At 44.9% G+C, this 27,279-nt stretch overlaps 1 protein-coding gene across 3 annotated transcripts in view; it reads right to left on the minus strand.

Moving 5' to 3' along the window:
• Positions 1-27,279, minus strand: part of GRIP2 (glutamate receptor interacting protein 2) — a 272,319-nt gene that overhangs the window by 48,379 nt on the left and 196,661 nt on the right. For all 3 annotated transcript variants that reach the window (XM_069027506.1, XM_069027507.1, XM_069027508.1), the window contains exons 2-7: positions 12,247-12,327; positions 8,951-9,086; positions 8,031-8,176; positions 5,160-5,246; positions 4,818-4,893; positions 4,054-4,199 (exon numbers count right to left, since the gene is read on the minus strand). In XM_069027506.1, the coding sequence (XP_068883607.1) occupies positions 4,054-4,199; positions 4,818-4,893; positions 5,160-5,246; positions 8,031-8,176; positions 8,951-9,086; positions 12,247-12,327 (672 nt within the window). The remainder of the gene's footprint in view (positions 1-4,053; positions 4,200-4,817; positions 4,894-5,159; positions 5,247-8,030; positions 8,177-8,950; positions 9,087-12,246; positions 12,328-27,279) is intronic.

Raw genomic sequence — 27,279 nt, forward strand, 5'->3', positions numbered from 1 at the left:
CTCACTGTCCCTTTGAATTCTCATCTCCATCACAGATGAGAATTGCTCCAAATCCATTTTATAGAGGCATTTATTGACAAAATACCAGCCAAGCCTCTATTAATTATTCTAGGGGAAGACTTGGCTCAAATCAAAGGTCAGGAGTCAGCAATCCAGCAATATTTGTGAGGTGTGATTAATATGGAGCTGTTACACTCAAGCTAATTTTAAAAGAAATATGGAAGGGACAGAGCAGGCCATGCAGTAACTTCACTGTAAGGAGTCAATTGGCATTGTTGTACTGGCACCAGGAGGTATTTCTGCAGCATCATGCACAGCTACAACCTCCCAGGAGGACACCAAGGGCTGTGCAACACCTGCTCACACCCATACACTTGCAGGGTACTCAGCACTATTGTGAGGGATACAAGGGAAACAGAGCCTGCTCCAGGTTCTCACTCACCCCAGTGCAGAAGATATGGGAGAGGTGATCACCCCACCACTCAAAACTGGGGGTTGGCAGGTGTTTTCTAGAAGATCCTTCTCTCAACAGCTTCTTTTTAAGGAAATACTGTGGGGGGTTTTCCTTCTTGTACTAGGTTTCTGAGCCTCATTTGGCTTTGCTCACCTCTCTAAGGAGAAATGGCTCTTGTACCCAGCCTGGAAAGTGCAATTGCTTGGGGAATAAGTGAAGTGTAATGGTAGGGATGAATTTTTCCTGCTGTAATGCACTTTGAGAGAGAGGAAGGAATAGAAAATGAGAAGAAGGGAAAGGAGAAAGAAGAAAGGGGGGAAAGGGAAAGGGAAAGGGAAAGGGAAAGGGAAAGGGAAAGGGAAAGGGAAAGGGAAAGGGAAAGGGAAAGGGAAAGGGAAAGGGAAAGGGAAAGGGAAAGGGAAAGGGAAAGGGAAAGGGAAAGGGGCCTCCCTTGCAAATGAACAAAATGAACCAAAAGCTCCTAGAAGAACCACAGCGGGGAGCTACCCCCTTCCTAACACAGCCCAGCAGCTCTTGTCCCCAGCTTCACAAGCACATGGAGGCACTCGACTTCTTAGACCCCTCTTCAGGCTCCAGCCCCTGCCACTACTCAGCAAACACTGACAAGTCACCCACTTGTGGGATACCACCAGCCCTCCACTCCACAGCAGGAGAGCTCCACAGGCTTAAAATACTTCAGCCTAAAACTGAGTGGGTGGAGGGGGAGCCAGGAGAAGGGAGAGGAGGAAAAGGACACAGCACATCATTCTGCTCATCCATCATCTCTGGCAGAGACCTTCCCCCCTTCATGAGTCAACCCTAAAGGCTTGTAGCCCAGACCCTTGGTACATGGCACACACAGATTATTTCCAAAGTAACTATTGAAATACCATTTTCTGGCTGATTTGTTTATTTGTGGTGATTTTTTTTCATTTTTTCCATTCTTCCCCATTTTTTAAAAAGCCCGTAAGATAAGGCGCAGTATCTGTTCATTTCAAAGTTTATCTGGCGTCAGCAAAAGGCAGAGATTTTCCCAATGCCCCAGGAAGGTGCATGCCCAGTTGGAACTCATTTTAAATGGAAATAGCAGATTAATTTAATTCCTTCAGTGGCCTTGAGAAATCTCAGCCAACCTGACAAAAAGCCTACCATGGTCCCATCCTACACCAGCCTCCCTGGTGAAATCCCAACAACTGGGGGATGCTCGGTGGTGATGGCAGGCAGCTGCCATATCCTTCACACCAAGAGCAGGGCTGACCCCATGCAGATCATTCTCAGCACACAATTTTGGCTGGAAAACCACAGAGACAGCTGAGGAATGCCATGATTCAATGCTCCCCTGCAGCAGCCTTGGTCTCTCACCAACGACAGATGCAGAGAAACAACTTTCCCTCCTCAAGGGTCAGCCCACACCACCCCAGCACACACAGCTGCAGCAGAGAGTGAGCACCATGTAAAAACCTCTCTTTTCCCTGAGGATGAGCAGGACAAGCACCTTGGTGGTGTCCCCAGCCCCTTCACCACATTTTCAAAATGGGAATTAAGAGTTCTTCCTTTAGGCTGAAAATATCCCCAGACCACTTTCAGCACCTGCTCTTCCCTTCCCTCACCATCTTCTAGGGGCTGATAAAGAGAATGGCTGTAATAGTTGTGAACTAGGGATGATGTACTCATCTCCCACTGCAATTATTAGCTGCTGCCTGCAGTGATTGCTGTAAGCTACATGTTCTGTATCATCTTGCCTTAAAAGAAAGCAGGACAAATACCTTCCCTTACAGGGTTGCAGAGAGAGCTCTCTAGGCAGAAATTATCTAAGAAAGGGGTGGGTTTTACATTTTCGGGAAGTATCTAGTTCTGGTCCACAGGTTAGCAACACAAGCTGGAGAGTCACTGCATAAAACCCTTCTATCCCTCCACGTTCATTCAACCCTCAGAGTTTTAGGTGGGAGAGTTACTCAAGAAGAAACACCAAGACACCAAAACACCTTCATGGCTATTTTTGCAGCAAGTCAGGTTTTAAAACAATCAGCTTTCTGCAACATAGACACTGTGGACTGTACAAAAAATAACCCTCCCCCAAAAGACCCATTTCCCATGCACAATTAATTGTTTACTATTGGTCAGACTTGACAGCTCCGAGCAAAATCCCTCCTTACCTCCACCAGCCCCCCTCCCTAGAGCAGCCTGTGAGGAGAGGAATGGACGACCCTTACTGCCCAGTTACCCCAAAAAAAAAAAAAAAGGTAGAAAACAGGTTTGGGGTAGTTTGTGTTTCCCATTTAAGTGCTTCCTCTTTATCATGAGCAGCAGTTTTCAAAGAGAAGCTGCTCCTGTGGTGTGGCAGAAGCCGGGCAGTGTGCAGGCACCACCAAGGCATCAGCTTTTCCTTCCAGCTCTTCCATGGAGAGCGTGTCTGTGTAGCACACGCTGCCCAGCTCCTGGCAGCCAGCCCCCCAGGGGACAGCCACTATGTCCATGCTTGCAGAGCTTCTACCAAAAGGAAGGGGAAAGCTTGTGGAGAGTCAACAGGCAGCAGGAAGCCCTCAGGGCTGTCACAAGGAGCTCTCTTATCCTGGTGCATGGGTGAGTTCTGGTGTTCTCAGCTCTCTTTCTTCAGGGGTGATGTGGTATCAAACTCAGCTTCAGACTCTTTTTATTTTCCTCCACACTGACAAATCAGAAAACAACTTGATATCACAGACTCCTATTCCTCACTGGATCCTAGGCTCAGGCATTTGTGAGATTTGTGGAAAAGACTCCAATATAGTCCAGCTCATGGCTCCAGGAGAGGCAGAAACCCCTCTGGAGATGTACATGAAACATCACAGTCTAATACACAGCTCAGTGAGCTTCCAGAACCAACACAGCTTCGAACTCTGTGGTAACCTTAAACTCATTAACAACTGTCCCTGCAGTAACAGCTGTGTGTCACAAAGCCAGCTCAAAATGAATTTACAGTAGCTAATAATAAACGCTTTCCCAGGGCTTGAAACTTAAAATCAAATGAGAAAAAAAAAAAAAACACCACCAACCCATCAAACTTCATATCTACTGTGTAAAATGCTTTTTTGAAATACTCATCCTCTGCCCTCCAGTAAATTTTGTCTTATTTGGGGTCAAGCATTTGATCACCCCTCATTTATTTCAGAAGCAGATCTGAAGTAACATTTCTAAGAAAGAGAATAGCTCCAGAATTAAACAGGGTCAAAATTCAGAACCAAAGCCACAGAAAGTCTCTGCCTGCATGCAGCTCACTCCTCTGTGCACATTTAACAGTGCTATTTGCAGTGCTGGCAGAGCGCTCCAGCCCCGTTTAACTCTGACTTCTCCTGTGCCCTCTATGCCTACATTAGAAAATCCCCTTTTGCCCTCTCCTCTAAAGCCACTCGTCATTCCTATCAAGACACATCACTGCATAAGGGCATTTCAAATGCATTTAACTAAGCCAGCTTTGAACTTTACCCCCTACATCCATGCTGGCAGCACACTGCTCAGCAATTTTTCCACTGAATCTGAGTATCCCAATTACTGTCTGTAGTCTCACATACTTTCCAGGCAGTCAAAGAAAAAAAAAGCCATCACAACCATCTTGTCCTTACCCATGATGGTCACATCATACTCGATCTGGAAAAGTGCCTCCTGGCTGCACTGCCGCAGGATGTTGAGGGCATCAGCATGGGTCATGCTGTGCAGAGGAATCCCATCCACACTCAGCAGCCTGTCCCCAATTTTCAAGGAGCCTTCTCTGTAAGAAGCCACAGGCAATTATTTTTTAATATATTTTTATTTATTTATACTTAGATAAGTAATCTATATATCTTTATCTAAATATCTATATTTAAATAGACAAATTTGCTATTTATCTATAGTATTTACATATAAATATATAAGCATATATTATTTGTGTGTGTACACACATGTACATGTGTGTGCATGTATATATGCACACATATTAAGAAGTCAATTACTCTCATCCCATAGGATGAAAGAACACTCCTTGGACAATAGTCTGGGTTATTTATAGTACCAGGTCAAATTATCAGCATGAGAGTAGATAGACTGGCTCCTGCTTTCTAGCACAGCATCAGCAATTCAGCTGCACAGGGCTAATGCAGGGGAGGCCTCTGCAAGAGCAGTTTCTGCCTTTAACTACATCATCTGTGCTGGGCTGGCCTGTGAGCACCGTGCCCACCCTCCCCACACTGCACAGGTGCCACAGCACCGCTGCCATTCCACACCACCAGCGTGAAAAGCCTCGGGCAGGCACCAGGAGCAGGACAGGACGGACACACATCCAGGAGCATGGGGACAGCTGCTGGCCTGTCCTGTGAAGGCAGATGTGGAGGTGTGACACGAGCAGTACCTGTCTGCGGGGCCGCCCGGCCTCACGTAGGTGAGCACCAACGGCCTGGACTTGTGCCAGTCTTCATGGGCTCCCCCTGTAATCAAACCAGGAAAGCCGTAAGTCACTGGAGGTTTGAAAGTCTGAGTGAGAGCACTGAGAAGGAGACATTTATCATGGAACAGCTGACACAGGCTGCCAGCTAAATGACTGCCCTGGATTAGGCAGCCAGCAGTCCTTAGAGGCAGCAGGGGATCCTCTCCAGGACACACTTTTACTGCTTAGTGAGCTTTTTGTCATTCATTTTCTTACTTTTCCCACTTTGCACCTCTGCTTCTGCTTTTCACTGGAGAAGCTACTAACCTCGCAGCACAAAGCCAAAGCTGTTGCCTTCCTTGTAGAGGGACACTTCAATGGTCTTGGGAATAATGCCAGCACTGCTTTCTGGCACTAAAGGAAGAGAAAAAGACCCAGTTACCCCAGATAAATATTTTCCAACCACAGTGCAAAATAATACCAAAACTCGTCCAAATAACACCGTAATGAAAGTCCAGCCCAAAACCTGTTTGGAAGCAAAAAGAGCCCAACCCAGACACGCGAACTTTTATCAGAGCCAACCGTCAAGTTTTAGGATGATTTCACCAGCTCAGTGTCGTGCATCTCCCCTCAAATTTGTCTTGGTTAATACTCTGACATTCAAGTAAAACCATCTCATTTATCAACTGGCTTTAATGCATTCAGCTTTCCTCAAAAGCTTCTGCCACAGATGGAAACTTATTAAAAAAAACAGCAGCAGCATAAGGAATCAAGTCACCAGCTGACCTTAAAGAAAATGAAAATCCCAAATCCTCAATGCATAAAGTATGTTTTTTTCCCTTACCTCTCATATTTTGGATTTAAAAAAAGATTAAGCGAATCCTTTAAACTGATCCTAGGGGCAATTCAGTAATTTTATGTTAAATACACAGTACTATTTGTACAAAATACCAAATGTACAAAGAAAAGAGAAAAAGAAAGAAATTGTTTTCCATCTCTTGATGTCCCCTACTATTTAATGATTTATTGCACTACTGCAACGAATATGGGACCATTTCCCAGTCTTCTCCACCCAGAACTGCACGTGACATTTCAGCCTGGTCCACTCTGAAAACTCCTCATTTTCAAACCAAGTGCCATGAATGGCCACAAGGATAAGCAGGGAAAAAAGACCAAGAACTTCACTTGGAGCTGAAGGCTGCCCTAGGTACATCCACACTGCCATTTCCCTTGGCTCAGGAGGGGGGTTTTGAAGCAAATCTCCCTACTGTCCTCACTGACCACATTCATCCTTACTGCCAAGCACCCTGAGGGCTTGCAACCTGCGCCCAAATTTGGTTTAGCCCAACCCTTAAGCTAACCCAAAAGACATACAGTAGAGGCATGGTACTGCCCTGTAGGCAGAGAGCCCTGGGGACCAGCTACAGTGAGGCCAAATAAACCTCCAAACACTGTCCCCACTTTGCTCCTGCTGCTGTGCACAGACAGCTAACAGGGACACAGCCTAGAAATACTCCAGAAGTGAAGAGCTCAGGGCACAGGAAAGCTTCCAGCTAAGGGGTGATACTCAAATACCAAGAAAAGGGTATAAAGCATCCACAAATGAGTTCAGAAGCCACTTCAATTTCTGTCCTAAGCATCAAAGTACGAAGTGCTGCAACAGCCTTTCAGAAGATCAGTGGGAGCTGGGAAACCTAAGCCAGTGTTAACCCAGGGCTTCGTTTATTTATGAAAGAGATGAGACAACACAGCGGCCTGAAAACTAGACTTGGATTTGCAAGATCTCTTTCTAAGCAGGAAATTACAAAGTGGGGAGAAAAAGTCAAACCCACAAGCACAAACTATTGAATTGCACTGTATTTCTGCTCTTTGTCCAGGGAAAGACAGAGAGAGAGAGAGGGGCAAGCACACACAGCAATAACAAACCCTCACTGCAGATAAAAGCCCACAATGAATTGAAACCAGGCAATAACTGACAATTCCCTGTATTTTTCAGTGCTTCTTTGTTTGGATCATTCATAAACAGCCCCAATAATCTCACTGGAGGGAAGTCACTATCTCAGTGTGCTCTTCCTGCTCATTCAAGGCCGAGGACATCTTGCATCGCTGCTATTGATTGAGCTGGCACCACTCCCTGGCTGGTAAGTACAGTTTATCAGATTCCTGATAAGGAATATCACAGAGAATAAGGAATATCATGGAGAAAGGTTAAGAGTGGTCATCTCTACGGAGCATGAGGACATGGAAGACTTGAGCCACAGCTGGCTTTACCAGAGGTGTATGCAAAAGCTCACTAACATTTACAACAGAACAGAGGGGAAAAATAGATACAGATTCATCTATTCCAGGTTAGATTTTACTCTTTTTTGGGCTTTACACAGTCATTTATGTATTCAATACTTTTCATCCAAAGGCAGCAGCTACAATAAAGCTATGAAGTGTAAAATAGCTTCCTATCTGGGGCAAAATGTTTAGATTTCATTAGTTTTGTTTTTCCTGCCATCTTATTTTTAGTTGTTCTATTTCTTCTGCCCAATCATCCTCTAATTGATCTGGGTAAATGAATGAGTAATAACTGGGGAGATTGTATTCACAATGGAAAGACTATGATGAGAAACTGTATCGAGGAATTTGTTTTAACCAGAAACATCAATCATCAAAACAAATGAGGGCAAGAGCATATAGTCTCCCATGACAGGACACAAGCCCTGTGAGTTGGGCTTGCCATCTTTTTCCCAGGGCTGGAAAGCAGATTGCTTCAGTTTCCTTTCTAAAAACACGTAACACTTCAAAGAATCCTGAGAACTAACAGCACTTGCCACAGTTCAGAAAAGAGCATCTGGTAATACATGTTTAAGACTGAATTAAACCTCCCGTAGCCACACTCCAAAAGGGAAAAAGAGAAGCTGAAGCAGCATCAGGAGGCAGATTGGCCTGTGCTACCAAGTCACTCTGAGGCAAGACAGACTTAATCAGCCATCCCCTGCCAGTGTGCATGAACAGGCACCCACTGTGCTGGAAAAAGTTCTCTGCCCCGACTGCACACAGCTCTGCAGCCTCCACCGCCCGCACGAGCAGATGAAGGCAACCCCCTGGACACTGCCTTGGCCATGGCAGCTCTGCACAAGCAAGTCCATCTGCACCCCAGGACAAAAAGCAACCAAGAAAAGAGAGCAGCATTGTCCAAGAGGCACCCACCGGCTGGCGGGAGCTCGTACTCTACTTCCAGCACCACCCTCTCGCCCACGTTCTTCAGCAGGCTGATGATCTCATCATGCCGCAGCTTGGTCAGGTTAATGCCATTCACCGACTTGATGTAATCCCCCACGTTCAGCTGGTCACTCCTGCAAAGAAATAAAATAAAAAGCAGTGGTAGCACAAAGTCTCTGTGACTGGCACAGCTGGCGGGTAACTGTAGGGCTTTCTGAACAAGCCACCAACACTGGGCTGATCTCTGCTGTCTGATTGCATGTGTCTGCTATCAGAGGGAAGCACTAAAATTGAAGCCATCGATCTTTCCTGGTGGCAAGCGTTCAGATCTGTACATATAGCAACAATCGCAGTGTACGTGTTCACAACCTCTCTTGTTGCTCAGTTCCCATTCATGTAGAGCAATCAGTCAAAAAAAAGCACACCAGGAGCTGTCTGAAAAAAATCCAGCAGGGAAAGAGAAAACATCTTTGCTTTTGCCTGTTTTCTGCAAAATTGTTCAATTACTCTTTCCTTTTTCCTGCTTCTTGGAGCCTTTCTTTACCCATTGCTTTTCTGAGCCAATAATGTTACTTCTACACTCAGTATTCAGAACAGATACAATATTAAAACACTTAGCTTGATCAAGATGTATTGTACCATGCAGCTCTCCTGACAAGGCTGCCTAATTTCACAGAATCCCAAAAATCCCTACACAAAATTTCAGACTGTAATTGCACAGAGCATAGGAAATAACTCAAAATAGAAGACGTTCTACTTCCCAGAGCAACAACTTTGCATTCTGGGGCACTTGAAAAAAGGGACTCGGGTGCCAACTACTTTAATTATAACTCCATTCAGTAGCTGGAACATGCAACTATTCCTCTCTGTTTCTGCTCTGCTCTCTGTACCTCATTTCCATTGCTCACCTTGCAGCCAGTCCTCCCGGCCTCAGATTGGAGACTCTTGGCTTTCCATCTTTGTCTGTGCCACCTGAAATGGTTAACCCGAGGGTGCTTCCTTCTTTCTTAATCAGCTCCACGATTGTGACCCCTCTGAACTCCTCTGAAAGATCGGGAATAAAGACAAACAACTCAGTGGAAGGCACATTCCTCTCAATCCCAAGGACATCCTTTTCCTACAGGTGGTAGGAAAGCAGATCTGGGATGATTCATACAACTAGCACAAAGAAAAAGCCTCAGTTTATTTGAAGTTAAGTTGTAAAACAGAAGTGTGTCCTGGTAGACCCACAGCAATGACTGCATGCAGGTCTGGCAGGCAGGACCAAGGAACAGAAGGCAGAGTATGAATAAGGGCTTATGAGAGTAAAACTTGTGTTTTGAGGTACTGGAGGCAGTAGAAAAATTCAAAACCAGGGTAATGGAATCTCAGCAATGGTCCAGGGAGACCCCCTCAGGAACTATGCTATAGAGTGGGGAGGTCATGAACAGAGCTATGTCAGCCAGTCACAGGTACACAGGAAGAAGATGCTGTGACCTGCAGTGGCTGCCTGGATGGACAGAACAGGGTGGACCTTAAAATACTGTGATTTAAAAAAATACCATGAGACATCAATATAGTTGGGAGATACAGAACAAAATGTGGAGAGGGGTGAGATCCTGCCACCATCAGGGGTAGGAGGGGAGGCATGACCTTGATTCATTCACAGCACTTTGCTCACCCATCTGCACCGAGTCCAAGTCAAGCTCCCTACTACCAGCTCATCTACAGCTGGAATTGAAGGCATGAGTCACTTTTACACCATGACTTGTTCCACATGCACTGCCTGCCATCAGACACAGGTCCAGATTTGGGGATGCCTACCCCACACCTGCTGTACCAGTGCTGCTTCTCTAGGTGCTGCAGGCTGTGCACATTTTACCTTTTCTAGTCTAAAACAACACTCCTCTCTGTCCAGCACCTACATATAAGCCCAACATGGTACCAGTTTTGATCTCATCACAGATCATGTCTGGGTTTTACAAAAACAGGGCTCCTAAATTATTCCAGCTTCTGGATTGGGCATGGAAAGGCAATAAGTGAGCAGGAGAGTCAGCCCTGGCCTAAGGAAAAGACCAAGAGCTCTGAAGATTTGGCAAAAGGCAGCTCTGCAATACTGCACACAACAGACCTCACACACTGCTCAAAGGGGGCTAGCCGTGGGGCAAAAAGGATGACTTCCACACCTTGCCAGAGCCTCCTCTCAGAAGCTTTTACACAATTTGTCTATAGCATTATCCATCCACCTCCACTGTCTCAGTGTACAGAAATCTTCCACAATTTTACAGGAGGAAACCAGTCACCCTCACACAAGGCGCCTTTCTCCAAGGCTGTGCAGGAGAAGGTGGTGAGGCAGTGGCAGCACACAACAAACAGCAGCCCCGCAGATGTGGACAAAAAGCCCATGTTGCAAATGGCCCAGGAGTTTGTCTGCACAGCAAACTTCATCAGGCTTAAATTAGATGCTCTGTTTGGAGACGGAACGTTTGAAACCTCTTGCACACTGATTTTCAGAGCAAGGCAGCGCCCCTTAAACAGCACATTGACACAGAAGATCCATGCTGGTGCAGGGCCTCCTCCATCCATCCAAAACACAGGGTCCTTTGGCACTGTGGTGCCTCATCACCAGCACTTTGCTCCTGTCCAAAGCCACCAGGACACCAGAAATTGCAGCTCACTTAGAGTCCTGCCATGCACTACCTGTTTCGTAAAGCACTTCCAAGAATAATCTGTGCACTTGATTAATGTGAGTAGGGAACCTCTTTGCAATCTAACTCCAGTCTGGCAAGCGTTTAGGCACTGCTGGGCACCCATTTAATATGGCACTGGCAGCTCCTTGTAAAAATGTCAGGTCCATAATACTTCTGCTCTTTAAACTCAGTTTTGATCCCTTGCCAACTGCAGTAAGTTAATTTTCAATTCACCAACCTGGGAGCCCAGGGGCTGCCAGAAACTTGGGGGGCTCTCCACCGTGCTGCAAAGAACAACATCCGGCACCATCCTGCAAATTTCCTCTCAACTACAGACATAACTGATCAACACAGATGGTGCCACAAGGGGAGATTATTAGCTTTTCAACGGGGTTTAATTTTGATCCTTGGTAAGTGTTTAAAATGAGAACTCCCAGAGTGCAATTACCCATTGTTATGGGTTCAAGGAGAAATCACTGCTCCAAGAAGGCAAGTCCCTGAGATCAATCAATCAAGGTCAGTGATAAGGGATTTTGACCCATGTTTCTCTAAATCTACTGCCACTGTCACAGACCCACACAATAAAAATGTGAGCTGGTTAAGGAGGATCTGGTCCTTCAAGACATAGTCTTTAAGCACCATATATGAGCAGTCTTGGATTTCTTCTACTGGCATATATGATTGGATTTTGCATCCCAGGGCAGGAAGAGCACACCTGATTTTTTCCCTCCCCACTGAGATGCCTTGCACTGAGGTTGTTGGACACACTGGCTCTTGAGAGCCTCTCCCCATCAGGGCTGCACTACAGTGGTAATGTCACACGGAATATCCCCTGGAACAACTACTGAATGATGAAGCAATGGCAAAAGGGCCCCACTTCCTCCCCATTACCTAGAACACACTAAACTAACCCTGTGACCGGGTCATTAGCAGCCAGAAGTCAAAATCAAGCCCCTGGCTTTCCTAGGAAGGAGATAAGTTGTCCAAGGCAGCCCATCCAGACCTGCTGGAGTGCTGCTGGCACAAGAAGCCCAGCACCAACAAAGGCAAATGAACTACCACTTCTCCACTTCCTCTTCAGCCCCCGGGGTGTTTCTGCATGGGAAGGTTTACCTCACACAAAAATTTGCTGTGACTGACTAAATATCAAAACAAACTCAGATGTGGGAAATACGAAGCTTGCCAGGCACTGCCAGTCTCCCTCCCTGCCTGATGAGCTCAGCTATGGCAGCGTTTCTTCCCTCTCTTCTTTGCTGCTGTTTTCTTCTTGTGAGTGTCAGTCCAGTGCAGGAATAAGTCCTTTCCCAGCTCCCTGTAACTACCATCAACAGCCTCACACAAGACAGGGATTGTACCGGCAAGACACCAATCACTGAGATGAGTTACTACCATCCATTTCTGTCCTCCAGCAAAAGCCTTGCTGATAGATGCACCAAAATTAGTGTTTTGAGAGTTTTTATCCATTTTAGGGGTATACAGATAAAGTGTAATAGATGCCCCAATGTTTTGGAGCAGGAACTGATCCCCTCCTTTACCTGGGATGCTCTGCCTCCTGGAGACCAGGGCTGCGTCCATCCCAGCAGAGTCCTTGCTCCCCTTCGAGTAAGGGCCATCGTCTGCGAGCAGAGCAAACACAGAAGCTGAAGTTAGTACCAAGAGCCACAAGCAACTAAACCAGAGCACTTCAAGAAGTTGTCCTGGTGACACCAAAGTTGGGATGAGATCTGTATCACAGACTGCAGGCAAGAAAAAACATTACCAGCCCTGGCTTTGCACTGCGCCATGTGGGCTCTCACCTTGTAGAGACGGAAACAAGAACGCAGTAACGTTATCTGATTTATTCTTCTTGGAGCTAATCTGCTAGGAGAGAACAAAATTCCCTTACTCCTGTAATTATGTGGAACAGCTGAGAATAGAGAAAGCTGGGGCATTAGTCTCACAAGTTTCAAGCCTGTCATTATGCTTGTGAAGAAACTTATGGTCTTTGGAAATGGAGTTATATACATCAGGACACTAACAAGGCACTAAATCACTATACTTGAGTGAAATTGCCTATTCTTATAGATCCCATTATTTCAAAGTCACATTTTCCTGCTGCTGTTCCAGCCTCTGTGCAATACAGAGAGCACCTTCTTTTAAGTGATTAAAAGAAAAAAAAAGTCAGCGTGAAGAGAGAATGTCATTATACACTGTAAATACACTGTCCAGCATGAGCTGAAATTTAAAGCACCTAAATATCTTTGTATTCTCCCATTGGAAGACGCTACAGAGTTATCACAGAGTTTATCTGCAGAGAAGGTAGCATGCTTCTACAGATCTCATTTCCATCCATCTAAAATGTCTATTTATGGCATTTCCTAAAAAGCTGGTACTTTTCCAATCAATAATTTCCCATAACCATGTAGTACCAAATAATTCCCATTCTCAGTGACCACATTCTTGGTTTTTTCAGTAGCTGTGAAGAAGTTGTACACAGTAGTATAAATATAGGTTACTGAAAACTTTATCCATTTATTCCTGTCCACAGCCTTTAAGTAAATTACATTTAAGTTACAAAGAAGTTTTTGTCTCGCTCCATACAAAGTGAACAAAAATTTTAGTTGAGCCCCATTCAAGACAAGGGTTTGTAGAGAGAGGACTCAATCCCAATGTTCAGTTTGCTGGCAGTCCACTTTCCCCCTAAACAGAAAAATGATGGTGTAAATCTTAGCCTCTCTCACCTGGAGGTTTTTCCTAACATCCTGTTTTACCCTCTCTCTGTCACCCCATCCCTGGCAGAACTGCAGAGTCAGGTAACAGGGATTGTTTGGGAGTATACAGCAAGATGGCAATTCCCAGGGGAGCAGCAGGACAATGCCAATCCAACTGCTCCCTGCCCACATTCCCAACATCTACAGCCACCCTTTATTCCTTTCCCAAATGCAGCAGCACATTGGAAGGGGAACCCTAAAGCTCAGGATATGCAGCACGAGGTTCATTTTTCAACACTGAAGGTAATTGTGCAAAAGACACCGGCAACATACCCTGGACCATCCAGGGCTGGAGCTTCTCCCTGGCACTGGAGCATCAGCGTGCCTTTGGTCCCACAAGACACTGCGGAGGGTGAGGACCACCCCAGTGTGCAGATGCCTTCCCCATGAGAGCACTGCTGCCAGCTCTGCTCCAGGTACCGTGCTCAAGGCAGCGACGTTCTGCTGCGGATGGGATCCCTGCGTTCCTGGGAAACCACACAAGATGGTTCAAAGCCAACTCCATAATGTGCTGGCAAACTAAAGCACTGAACCATCTGTTTCACATAAACACACCGCCCCAGACCAGACAGTCACCAGCACCCTTCTGTGCTTCATTTTCCCATCACAGCCCCAATCAATGCTGATAGGAAACCCCAGTTCTCTACTGGTTACCCTCCCTACCCCAACAGCTGTTGGTAAGCATGCCTTGGCTTCCCTTTGAGCAAGAAACCAGGTTGCCTGTGCATTAACAACAGCTTCCAGCAGCAGCCAAGTGGCCAAGAGCAGTGACCTGAGCTACAGGCCCTGCCAGCAATTAGCAACACCCCCCCTGCCCCATCCCACTGCTCCTGACAGCTGTGTCAGCCTGCAGATAATCAGCACCACAGCTCCCCTTGTCCTATTGCTCCTCCATTCCAAACCCAGTTGACTATGTGAAAAATGTTTGGTTTTTTCCCCTCATTATCTGGTAAAAGTGTTTGAACAGGAAAGGAGGCTGCCACACGCCGCCTGCCGAAATGGGAACTGGCATTTGCTCACAGGAGCATCCCCGCCACACGCGGCTCTTTGTTCATTTGCAGCCGATTTCCTGCTCTGCCACTCAAACTGATAATAATGGAGTCACTTTTTTATTAATATTTTGTTTGTTTGTTTGTGCAAGGGGTTACATTGGTTTTTAAAAAAAGGAACTCCTTCTCTTTGTGCTCTCAGTTATTTCTTCTGCCTAGCACAGCAACAGTTTGGCGGTGAGGCTGGTAACCAGCCTGACTGCTCAGTCAGCCCAAATCACAGCGCCAACCCAAGCAGTGAAAAGCCATGAACCTCTCTTCTCCTTAAAATTGGGAAAATAACTCTCCATTTTTAATCCTGTGCAGGTTCTTTTTGCAAAGAATTCGTGCTGGAGCTATTAGAGCTGTATTCTTCAAGCTTTTTTTCTCACACCAAGAGGGCCAGAAATTGAGGGTTTTCAAGCAGTGATGGTAATGCTGACTCTAGAGCTTTCAGAAAAGCTCACCAAGTACATATGACCCTCAATAAAACTGAGACTGCAACACTTTCTATATATTGATCCCATGGGAATCTGTGACAACATTAGAGTTCCTGTAACTCTTTAACAATAGTTTTTACTATTTACATTCCTTACTAACACCAGAGAGAGGACTTCTAAGTCCCTACACCTTCACACAGAGCTCTGAACTCCTCCCCTGTAGAAACAGTGCAGAACAGTGATACACATCTTGTACAGTGAAAATAAAGAAGAGATAATCCCCATCTCATTCCTTCAAAAACAAACTGGACAGATGAAAAAGCACGAAAAATCTCCATGCTTTAGCTGGGGGGCAGGAAGAAAGGAAGGTCCACTACCCCTGCAAGCAGAGGCACCAGGATGTCCTGACATCAGTTAGGTGCCAAGCCCAACTCTATTAAAATGGGGAAAAAAGGCTTCCTTGGAAAGAGCACTGATTTAGGAGTTCATTATCCCTGCCTGAGGGGAAGGGAAAAGGAAGGTTTGGGGTTTAGAAGAGCTATTAGTCTATGTTATTAGCAGAGATCACCTCTTAATGAAAATGAGCATTGGCTAAATCAGATTCTGTGACAATTAGGCTGCTGTCTGCAAGTTGTTCAGATTCCTGGATCGCTTTAAGACAGTTCCTGCAGAGACAGTGCATTAATCTTATGGGAAGACCAAGAGGTAAAACCTCCCATTTGTTTAATGGAAAAAAGACGGTTGGAGACAGTTATTTTGCTACAGGGTAATTGCATTCCTTGTTTAGAGAAATGAATACCAAACCAGCATTAAGAACCAAAAGCTGTTCATGCTAAGGCAAGCCGGTATTTTTTGCTAGAATAAAAGTATGAGACTGGAAGCAGAAATCCGAATGACTAAAACTAAGTGCAATTTGATCCATTTTGGGGAGAGTTATTTCTGTAAGTCAAGGGAGGCATTTATCTGTAGTCAGGCAAAGAGCAGCCAGGGGTATACGAGCGTGGGTCAGGCACCTAGGGATGATTCAAACTGCAGCCCTGGGAGCAAACCTCCAAGGCCTGGGATTTTAAAGATCTCCGAGTGCCTGAAGATGCAGACATGTACTTCAAAAACAGACTATAATCACCCAGCTGCATCTTTAGGCATCTCATCACCTTTATAAAGTTGATATGTTACCAGAAGGAGGGGAGGGGAAAAGTGATATATCCACGCACACCCATTCTGAATCTCAAACTGGTATTTAGCTCCCACATGACACAACCCCCACTACAGCCTGAGCAGGGGCTGAACCATCATCATCAGAGGACAGTAACACAGTCCTTCCCACTCTCCCCAGGCTGGCACTCCACATGGCAGCACACCCAAAGGCATCTCATGCACCAGTGATGGATGTGGGCTTGATTGCAAGGCTGTACCCAACTGCCCCTCCAGCACATCTCCCCCAGGGCAGTTTGGGTTATTTCAGCACCACTGCAGCAGGTCGGGGACAGCAGTGTCAGCTCTGCACAAGAGCAGCACAGCAGTGGCCTCCCCTCTTCAAAGCACTTAGCCCTTAACATGGAAGACAAGTAGATCCAGAGAGCCCAGGACAGGGAAACAAAAAGCCCATTGAAAACTGTTACAAATAGACTGCATGATTTCCTGAAACTGCTTAATTACGAATTCCACTGCAGAGCAAGAGCTCCTCCCACGTGTCAGCTTCAGACAAGGGGCTGTTAGCATGAAGGATCCTACCTTCCCCAAGCCTTCCACAGCAGGTGGCTTGAATTTTCTTAAGCTCATCTAAATCCACAGCTCCTCAGGCCCTTGGAAAATTTGTACATGAGTTCACTATAACCAGTACAGCTGCTCAGTTCTTTTCCCATCTCTAGAAATACACTCCTTTGGCTTTGTATCATTAAAGTTAAAGAAAATAAATAAATAGAACCCAAAGAAACAGATAAAACACCTCTGTCAGTGATCTCTAGACTGCTTTCCCTGGAACACTGCAAAAGTTGAGCTAAAGCATAATCCTGCCCTACATAAAACTCGTCCAAGCATATAGCAACAAATACACTAAATCCTTAGACAAGATAGTCCATGCTCCTGTGAAGTGCTTAAAACAAGAAAAGAGAAAGTCACTTTTGCTTTACAATTCTGTGCCACAATTTCATTGTCATCACACTGATTTTGGCTTGCTGCATCAAAAAAAAAAAAACCAAAAAACCAAACACAAACAAAAATACACAACCCAACCTGGAAAGGGCCCAATGTTTCCTCACTTTCTATTCTCCAGGAGGTGAGGTGGGGCTTTTGGAAGAATGCCAGTGAAAAACCCAGTGCCCACCACAGCTCTACTCCTCCCCTCAGCCCAGGGCACCTTCCATGTGACTCTCCCACAGCACTAAACCAGACTCAAGCAGCGCTTTTAAATGCTTTTCCCTTCCTCTGTGCCAGGAAGATTAAAAAAAAAAAAAAATCCCCTTAACCAGTGAGCTCAGGCTGAAACAAACTGAGTTATTTAGGGAGCAGCTCCTCCCTAATTTCATAAATACATGTATCAACAAACCTGGTAAAAATGGCAGAGGTTGCCTACTGTGAAGAAGAGTCTCTTATTTATCCCTTTACTGGCAGCAAATCCTCTGCCAGCTTATACTCAGGAGATACCCTGAGACGAATGAGAACTTGGGGAAGTTTCCTCTTAACTTGTCTCATCACAAATTTCTGAGTGAACAGCCCAGGAAAACAGTCATGCTGTACACAAACCACCCTTGCTGGAAACAAACTCTTGTCCCAAAAACAACAACTGAGCTTTATCCCATTTTCCCAGATAATTCTGGGGAAAAAATTATCAACCTGCTGCCAGTCCCTGTGCCAGCCCTACTGCAACAATGCTGTGCTCCCAACTCCCCAGGCCACAGAACATGTTCCATCAGCTGCAGCTTCTTGTGCCACCAGAGGCTGTTGTGGCAGCTCTTCCAACCACTTGTGTAGTTGTTGGTCCTGGCTTCTGAGCCAGGAAGAACTTGTCCAAACTTTGAGATTATTCCAAGAGGAAGTTGTACTTCTTAGTTTCTTCTCCTCAATAGACACAGTATGAAATTGATCTCCCCACACCCTCCACGTCTCTCCTTCTTCTGTATTCATTCACCTACCAACCCTTCTCAGGCATGTGTAATTTCATAACACCAGCTGCTGTATTCACAGGATTCAGTTCTAGGAAAGATACAATAACCTATTGTTCAACAGAAACTCCGTGCTTTGTTCTTCTGGCTTTTTTCTTTTTAATAAGAAACCAGAATTACTTTTAAAGGAACAATTTGTTTCAAGCAATCATTTTCAACCGAAATGCTGTAGATAATTATTTGCATAGCAGTGGCCTTTATGGGACCAAGATATGAGTGAGAACATGTTCCTGTTACCAAGCAGGTTGGCTTCCAAGGGATACCAGAGCGTATTTCTCACCCCCTGCAAGACTGTAGCAGATAACACTGATGGAAGATTCCTGCTTCTCATGAAGATATAGGAAAAGTTTCTGCATTTAGTAAACAAGTTTTATGTGCACAAAACCCATTTAAGTTGGCTCTGCAGAAAAGCCAGGCTTTGGTATGGTTTAACTCACATCAACTTTCACAGGATATTAAACACCTCTAAGGACTGATCCAAGTCCCATCTGATAAGAATGAATGCTGGACTCAGCTTGCAGTGCCCACATCTAATACTCCTCATGTTTTCATTAAATACATTACACTCCAGAAAAAAAATACAGAAGGGAAGAAATGAAAAAAAAACACAATTTAAGAATCTACAGTCAAGCTGCCATTACAGTCATGTCTTTTATATACCAGAGCCACTGCTACAATGCATTGTTTGTTCCCATTATTGCTTTGGAAGCCAGCACAGAGTCACTTTATCTAATCAGCACATTCAAGGGACTCTGTGATAGAGGACCTGGAAGCAGTTCTTAATTTCCACTCAAGCTGTATTGAGAGATGGAAGAAAAAATACTTGAAAAAGTGATGGAAATTTTTTTATTAAAGGCAGCTCCTTTTTTTCCTCTCCTGGTTTTGTGTGAAAATTAACTTCCCATGCTGTTCATCTACTGTCTTCTGCACCTCTGGAACCCAGTGGCCAATATCCATCAATAACCATCAGCCTGGAGGGGAGAAAGTGCAGCCTGAAAGAGTTTTATAATCTTGTAACTTTCAATAAAAATGTGTTTTGAGTAGAAAAGACTCAAGTTATTGCTCTCAGAAAAGCAAAGAGCTGTTGTGCAAACCAGCTCTAGATCAACTTCACCACTCATTTTCCTCCGCATGGTAGGGCAGAGACCAAGGGATAGTGGATGCAAAACTGTTGGAAATTAAGTGTTCCTTTGGTCTTCTGTTCACAGAGGAGCTTATGTTGTTCTTCTGAAGAGGCCTGTGATTTCATTTCTTTCATTTAAAAGTATCAGGGATGACTCTTTCCTGATTCTGGTGAGGATACGCTTTTGTGCATTAAGTTAGGCTTATTAAGAGCTGCTTGAGGGATTTTCACAGGCTGGATCTTCAGCACAAACAGCTTTTCCCAAAAAAAAAAAAACCCAAGAATCTTCACTTTTATCTGTCTCTTCCAAACAATCCTCTAAAAACACCCACACCAAGAAGATCCCTCTTCACTCAGTGAGCCCTCTCCAGTTCACTTTTCTTAAGCAGTCCCCAGGAAGGTTTGAATTTTTAGTGCTAAAAAATAGAAAGAGAGAAATGGAGAGAGACTTCGCTTTGTGCAACCCTTCTCATCCTCCCAGGCATTTTCAGACATCTTCATCAGTTTATATTTATGAATGACCCAGTGGCAGAGGAACCCCTGCAGTGCCCCAGCCCCTTGCAGGTCATTTGCGCACACAGACTCACACAGAGCATTCACAGCAATGTGGTGCATGAGAGACAAGAACAATGCAGAAACCAGCTCAATGAGATTATTATTTCTCAATGGTTCTAGTGCCTGAAATGATGTTATTGAAGTTACATTTTCCAGTCAATCTGGCAATTTCTCTTATTAAGCAGCCTGGAGTGTACTGGGGAGAGTCCAACACTGAGCTGGAAAGATGAAATATTGCTGATACACTGTTTGTGTTATCTGAAGAAACTACCTTTCAAAAGTAAAAATTAAAGAGGAGTAAGATACATTTTCAGACTGATCTCTCATGAAAGTTATCCAAGTTAGCAATTGTAATATGGTGAGAAATGACCAATAAAGTCTAACATCATTCCCAAGGAAGAATGTCTCTCTAGATACAACTGGATTTATAAATCTAAGCAGCAGGCAGCAGTAAATCCTAGCTGGCATGGGAATCAATTCTCCCTATTAACTCCATGTAAGCTTCCAAACTTTTTCTTGAATATGGAGGTGGATACAAAATGCAGCCTGCTGAATCCAAACCCTGAGGACTTACCTACTTTCAAGCACCAAATGCCATGCTAAGTGAATGTGGACTGAAATAAAATAAAAATAGATAGCTCTATTGTGGGTTTTCAATCAAATGAAATTAAGTACTGTCAGTTTATTAGATTTTAGCACTCAAATCACCAGTGCCACCTAAGCCTAGAGGCCACTATTACTTACTTGTTTAAAAACCCTGGAGTTAGTCAAAAAAGGAAAACACGCTTGGTTTTAATGAAAACCATCATAAATGCTTTCACTGCACAGGGCTTGGCTCCAAGGTGCCTTCCAACTAAGGCAGCTTGTCAAAAGGCTATACCCTAGCAGGCAAAAGCTTTTTTTTTTTTTTTTTTTTTAACTATATCAATAGTTGAAGCCAAAAACATTATCAATGTTCATATTACAAGGTATTTCATCTTGGTGTTTTGTTGCGGTTTTTACTGTCTTACCTAATGCTGGAGCTGGACTCACAGGGGTCCAGGGAAGAGATGGGGAGACAGGACTCAAGAGCCATTGGCAGTGCCAAGAACTGGGCACCCTCATGCACAGCCTGGGTGGGAACATGAAGCATGAATCAACAGCTTGGGGGTGACAGAACAGGCAGAAATCAGGACTTCCATCTTTTGAAATGGAGACCAATTTGCTGCAGTGATAGTGATAGTAAATTCTTGCACCTATTCTGCTTTTTACAAACTCTCTTTTGATCCCTATTATGATTCCTTTAAAAACGGTACCTGTTGTCTTTCATCCTCCAAGATCTTACAAAAGAACTGCTAAATCAAGAGGCTGTTAACTTTCCAGGGAGCAAAGGAGTTTAAGAAGTACAAGGTAGTGCTGTACTGAAGAGAAGGGAGAAGGCAATCTGGTCTGGTGAGTGAGCCTGGCAGGAGAGCACAGAACTCTTCTAGGCAGAGGTAGAGAGCCAGAATTTGAGAAGAAAAGCTATAGATGCATCCCAGGTGTTGAAACATGTGCATGTCCTCTCTTTCCAGTGCATGCAAAGAATTAACCGCCTGGATATTGTGTTACAGAATGTCTTGTCATGATGGATGGACATCTTTCTCAAAAGCATTTGGCACCCCTTAGGCAATTCAGAGGATGGTTCACAGGAAGGAAGCTCTTTGACCTGTACTATGCAGGGAGTGAGACTAGATTTTGAATGGCTCATTCACAATCCAGTCTTAAAAAAAACTGAAACAAAACAGGTGAAGGCACCATTTGGGATTAAATTGGCTGAAAAGAAATATCACAGTTCAGTGAAAGGGTAATTTTTGTCCATAATAAATCTTTTCGGCAGTTTTGACCAGCTCAGATGTTGAGATCCCACCTCAAAGGAAGCAGAAGGATACATCAATATTACTGCAGCAAAGACAAAAAGCAATCACTGACAGGGTTCCCTGAGCTACCTTTTTCTGGTGAAAAGATGTTTAATTTCAAACAGAGGAAAACTGGAATACCCACTTCCCAATATATACCTGGATAGGAAGAAAAGGATAGAGCATGAGTTCTGAAATAAAAGCAGGAGTAATGAAAACTATCACTGGATATCTTTGAGTTTGTAAATTAGAGGCTTGAGACAACAGTTTTTAATTCTGGGCTTTGTTACAGACAACTTTTCCCAGTTTAGCAGGTAAATTGTCAAGACCAAATCTCTTGTGACAGGCAGTAGACAAAGGAAGGAAAAACCATTGGATTCAACAGACAGGGAAGATGAGGTGGCAAAAAGACATAGTGCCAACATTCAGCCCGGTAATACTTTACGCAGAGGGACTTAACTGTAGTTGTAATGCCTTTTTTTGTTTTATTTCTATAATACTTTAAAGAGAGTCCTTGTTACAAAAGTAAATTATGTGCCCCAAAGAGCACATGCAAAATTTTAGCACCTGTAAACTTACAGCAGTCCATGTGGAGAGAAACTGAAGAGAGGTAAACCAAGCTTAAGGAAACCTTTTAGAAAACATAACTCCTTAGATGAGTTGGGAAAAGCCCCTTCTTACAGCAAATCACATCCTGCTTCCCTGCTGTTCTCATCAGTCTGACATAAGCAACGCTTGTCCCAGCAAGATATATCAAGGGGTGGGCAAGGGGAGCCCAGCAGGGCTTTTTCAAGGAAGGTCACCCAGCCACATGTCCAGGTTAGCACCCTCTCTCTGCTCCCAGTTACAAGCCTGCTCTGACTCAGGGGAAGGGCACAGAAAATTAAATGAAGGATCAAATCAAGGAGATTTACTGTGCTAGTTCAAGAGGTGGCTGAGATTGATACAGGTCCGTGTGTGGTATGCATCCATCTCAGTGCCCACAGCAATAAGAAAATCCATGCAAACCGCAGGAAAACAAAAACAGCAAAAGAAATAAAACAGGCAAATCAGGCAACAAAAGAGATTCACTTCAGTACAGTAACATTTAATGAAAGCATAAGCCAGGGATCGAGGTGTGAAGCAAGCAAATAGATTTAGGTGAAACCTATCTCCAACAGCTTTTTGCATCATCCCATGGGTCAGTGCACCAAGGCATCTCATAGCCAGGTTTGCTAGCAATGGGGTGATCCCCCAGCGGGAGCTCCCAGCTCACAGTGCAGCCTCCACCGTTTGGGAACCTCTTTTAGCACTGCAAAGACAGCTGGTACTGCAGGAAGGTGACATCATAGGGGAAGACATTCAATGCAGTAGGTGGCAAATCAGGTGCTTTATCCCAGATTTGCACTGCATTTTGATGCAAAGTGCTTCAAAACCAGTGGGAGTCAAAAAATAAGGAAGAAGTTCCAGACAGCATTAACTATTTTAAAAGAACGATTTCTGGCACCCCATTTAGACTTGTTTCCAGCTTATCCACGAAGCTCCGCTAAACCCTACTAAGACTTAATTCCCATAAATGTGATTCTCCCTCACAGTGTTCAGCTAAGTAGCAATGTTTCAAAAAAAGTAAATACCAAATCGTGGGAGTTGGATTATTCATTCATGTGGTAAAAAACATTATGAATACATACAGATGTTCCCACTTCATGACTGATCTAAACATATGTAGATTTTAGACTCTGTCACACAAACCATCTATTATGCAATGGCCCATGTACATGCTGCTTCTATCCTAGACTGTGTCAGGAGGATTCACGGGCGCTGTGTGAGAGATGGAATAAGCTTATAGTTAAAAGACGAAAGAAAGTTTAAGCAAGAGCCTCACTTAAAATGAAAGGAAGGAGTGAGAAGGAGAGAAATCAAAGAGTCAGGGACTATCAGATTTAGCAGGACAACAAGATGAAATATGAAAGTTTCAAAGCTCCAAGTTATTTGATGTTGGAACTGGTGCAGCCTGCCCTCATCAAACTAGCTGTTAAAAATTTGTCTGAGTTGCCCATTAAATCTTGCTTCCAACAAGCTCAGCTCCTGTGTTTGCCCACTTCTTGCTTCCCATCAAGCCTTGACTTAGCTTCAAGCTCTGCCAACATCCCATCCTCCAAACAGGCAGATGTCAAAGATCAGCAGAGCACCACTGGGATGAAAGCAAGTATCTGTTTAGTGTAAAAGGTGGATGAGACCCCACTCCAGCAGAGTTATTAATGTATTCCAGCTGTTTTCCATGGCTGCCTTCATGCAAACTGCTGTGTTTTACATGACACAGCTGATGTGAAGCAGGTGGAGAACCCAGTCTCAACTTCAGCCAGCACAAGAATTCACAAAAGACATGGAAACTCCTGGTGAAATTCAGAACAAATTGCTGCAAGTTCTGCTCTGTGACCCTCTGAAAGAGTCAAAAAACACTTCTTGTGAGTACCTGTAAGTAGAGACCACCTTGGGATTTTCACATGGAAATCCTGCTCTGTGCAGAATTCAAGCCCTGTAGTTCTGTAGGTTAATTTTCCCTTGGGCTTTTTTAAAATCCAAAACCATGCCAATCAAAAGATTAACCAGGAACAAGGTGCCAGCCACAAGGAGCCACAGGATGGGAAACGGGAACACTGGTTAAAACAGCACTTGCAATTTGGTGAGAGTCCAAGCTCTCCCAACCATCACAAACGCCAGAGGGACTGGCTTGTGGCAGACTCATGCCTAGGACTGAGGGAAAAGTCAGTTTTGCATTGCCCTAGGCAGAGAGCTGCTCCCCTCTGAACAAGGGAGGGCAGCTGGATGGGAAGTGCAGAAGAGCAGGAGCTCTCCGGGGCTGGGCTGAGCAGCTCCAGCAGCACAGCTCCACCTGCACCCCAAACCTGCCCTCTCCCCACGTACCACAACCCGAGGCCAGGCAGGTTTATACCAGAATAAGGCCACATGTCTGAAAAGATGCAACACACACCTGAAAGGTTGCAGCTGGGAGTTTTACAGCTTCCAGACAACAGGAAGTACCAATGAAGTCAGGAAAATTCAGCTGTAGCTAAAGACTGCAGAGTCTTGGGAACAGGGAAAATGCATGTGACAGCCTTTCTCCAGGCAGGAACACAGACCATTAAATGTAATGCTTCACATTATGCTTCCAAATACCCACTTAATTTTGATTCAACAAGGCACTCGTGCTAATAAAAATTAAAACCAGCAGGTTCTGTTGAGTGTGTAATGGATGTGTGGAAGAGCAGCATGTGCAGGTATATCTAAAATTAACTATGAATACTAAACCTGACACTTTCCAAGTCCAGGGAGTCTTGGATGCAAGCCCTTGGCAGAGTGCTGTGCAAGTGCCCACCCAGCTCCTCACCTCATCAAGAGTCCTCAGGATTATGGGGGGACACCCCCACACCAGGTATCTCCCATTCCCACCTCTCTGACCCCCAGATGGAGTCTGGATTCTCTGAGAACAAATATTGCCCAGAGTTTACCTCTTGCCACTGCATGCCAGAACCAAAGGAAGCTGCTGCTGATACATTTCCACCAATTTTGCACAAGTATGGATGTCTGTGGGTCCATAGCAGTGCAAGAGAGCTGAGCATGTGCTCAGGGAGATGAGAGGGAAGAGATTGTCTCCATGAATGTCAGATACAGCAGGTCCATTTAATGACTAAACACACATGACTGTTTGCTTATAAAACACAGTGTCACACAAATCTTCTAGGAGCTAATTGCCTATTATAGCTCATGGTGCTGCTGGAGTCAGCTGCTGATGATAAAGGGTCCTTTCAAAAGGAGGGAAAGCCACTGGAGCTCTGCTCGCCCGCCTCCACCACAGTTTCCAAATGTTTTGTTTTCCAGTTCCCACAAGGTGAATGCTTATCCCCTCCTCAAAGTGATGGGGCCCCTCTGCCAAGCTCACTTGAGTGAGAAGATTGGGGATAAAATGAAATACAAGAGGGAAGAGGAGTTTCTTTGATTCTTTTTTGAAGTTGCTATTATAATTAATAATAACAAAATTTTCTCTGTTTTCTCAAGCCTCTTGCCCAGCCTCACAAATCACAGCACCTATCTCTCAACTGTCTCTGCAGCCAGCCTGGAGCTGGGTGATATTTGCCACCACCCTGATGGCAGCAATCACCTCCCATGGCCTGGCTACAGCAGCAAGGAGCAGGGAATGGCAGGGAAAAGATCCATATGCTGCACAGCAAGGACAGGCAAGGGAGCAATAGACCACAGAGTGACTGACACCTGGCTTTGGAGGAAAATAGGAAGCAATGAGTGACGTACCCTCTGTCTCTGAGCTCTCCTAACCTCACCCTTTAACTCCACAGGTACAAGGTTTGTCACCTGGGCTGTCTGATCCAGATCTGTACACACCTGAGCATCTTCCCACTGATTCCAGGCATATCTCTGTGGCTCTATCCCAGGATGCCATGTAGTCCATTCCTACCTCAAACTCGCATCCCTCTGATTCCCCTGCATGGTTTCACTGCTGCAGAGGCGTCAGCTGAGGCTGAACCTGCAGAGATGGTGCCCCAAGATCCCCCCTGCTCCTAGGGACTGCTGGGCTGCAGGTTGGAGGCATTCTAGCAGCAGAAGCAGCAGAGCACAGCGCCTCACGGCAGGAAGGAAAGGATCTGTTTACGCAGTGGGTTGTATGGGAAATTCATTACATTATTGAAAAAAAACCCTTAGCAATACATATACCTTCATCTAATGCCAAGAGTTTAATCCTACCCAAATGGCACCACATTCCATAAAGAAATTATCCTCTATAAATCACGGGGACAGGAGCAGGCCACATCCCTCACATTTCAGGGTGAATGATTCACTGCAGTAAGGACCCTGTACGGATCAGCTACCATGCCCACAAGGGGAAAGGAGGCGATCTCCACTGAAATCTTATGGAGAAGCAGATTTATTGCTGGGACAACTCCACCATGTGGGCTGGTGGGACAACACTGGGGACTGCTGGAGGTTTGACTCAGACCCTCATCATTTGTATGGTCATGCATGTGGTTACTCAAAGACCCAGGAGCAGATCCATGCTGTAGCTTGACTATTTGGCTGGAAAAGGAGCTGTCTGGAGCTGCACCATCCCACCCTCAGCCTCAGCTGAGAGCTCTCACAGGGCAGGGGCTGAGTGTGCTGGACCTCTGGGCTCCCCAGGTACTGATAGGGCTCTGAGGAGGGACAGAAGTTGGGAGGGAAGAATTACTTGGAATCTCAAACAAGTTAGTTTACTCAGTCTCTGCAAACAACTTGGCATATGACCTCCAAAACAGAAGCACACACCAGATCAAGGACCTACATCCCTCCTTTGGAGAAGAGGAAGATGCAATGAAGCAGAAGAATGCAACAAATCCTGTTTTCATCCACACACCTGGCAGCAGGGAGCCAGATCATACTCTTACAGCACAAGTTCTTGCCTTCCAGGACAAAAGCATGTTTATACTCTTTGAAACTGCTCCACAGTCCTTCTCACCACTGCTATTCTCCCCAGACCTGAGCCAGTTCCTAAGTTACAGCTTTGTTAAGATAAATCACACAAGTGTTAATTACATATTGAGACTGGAAGTTGGAGCATTGCTGGGAAGAAAACCACAGCGCCTTCCACCTTGCTAACAT

The sequence above is a fragment of the Aphelocoma coerulescens genome, chromosome 12 (assembly GCF_041296385.1).
Source record: "Aphelocoma coerulescens isolate FSJ_1873_10779 chromosome 12, UR_Acoe_1.0, whole genome shotgun sequence".
Taxonomy (NCBI): Eukaryota; Metazoa; Chordata; class Aves; order Passeriformes; family Corvidae; genus Aphelocoma; species Aphelocoma coerulescens.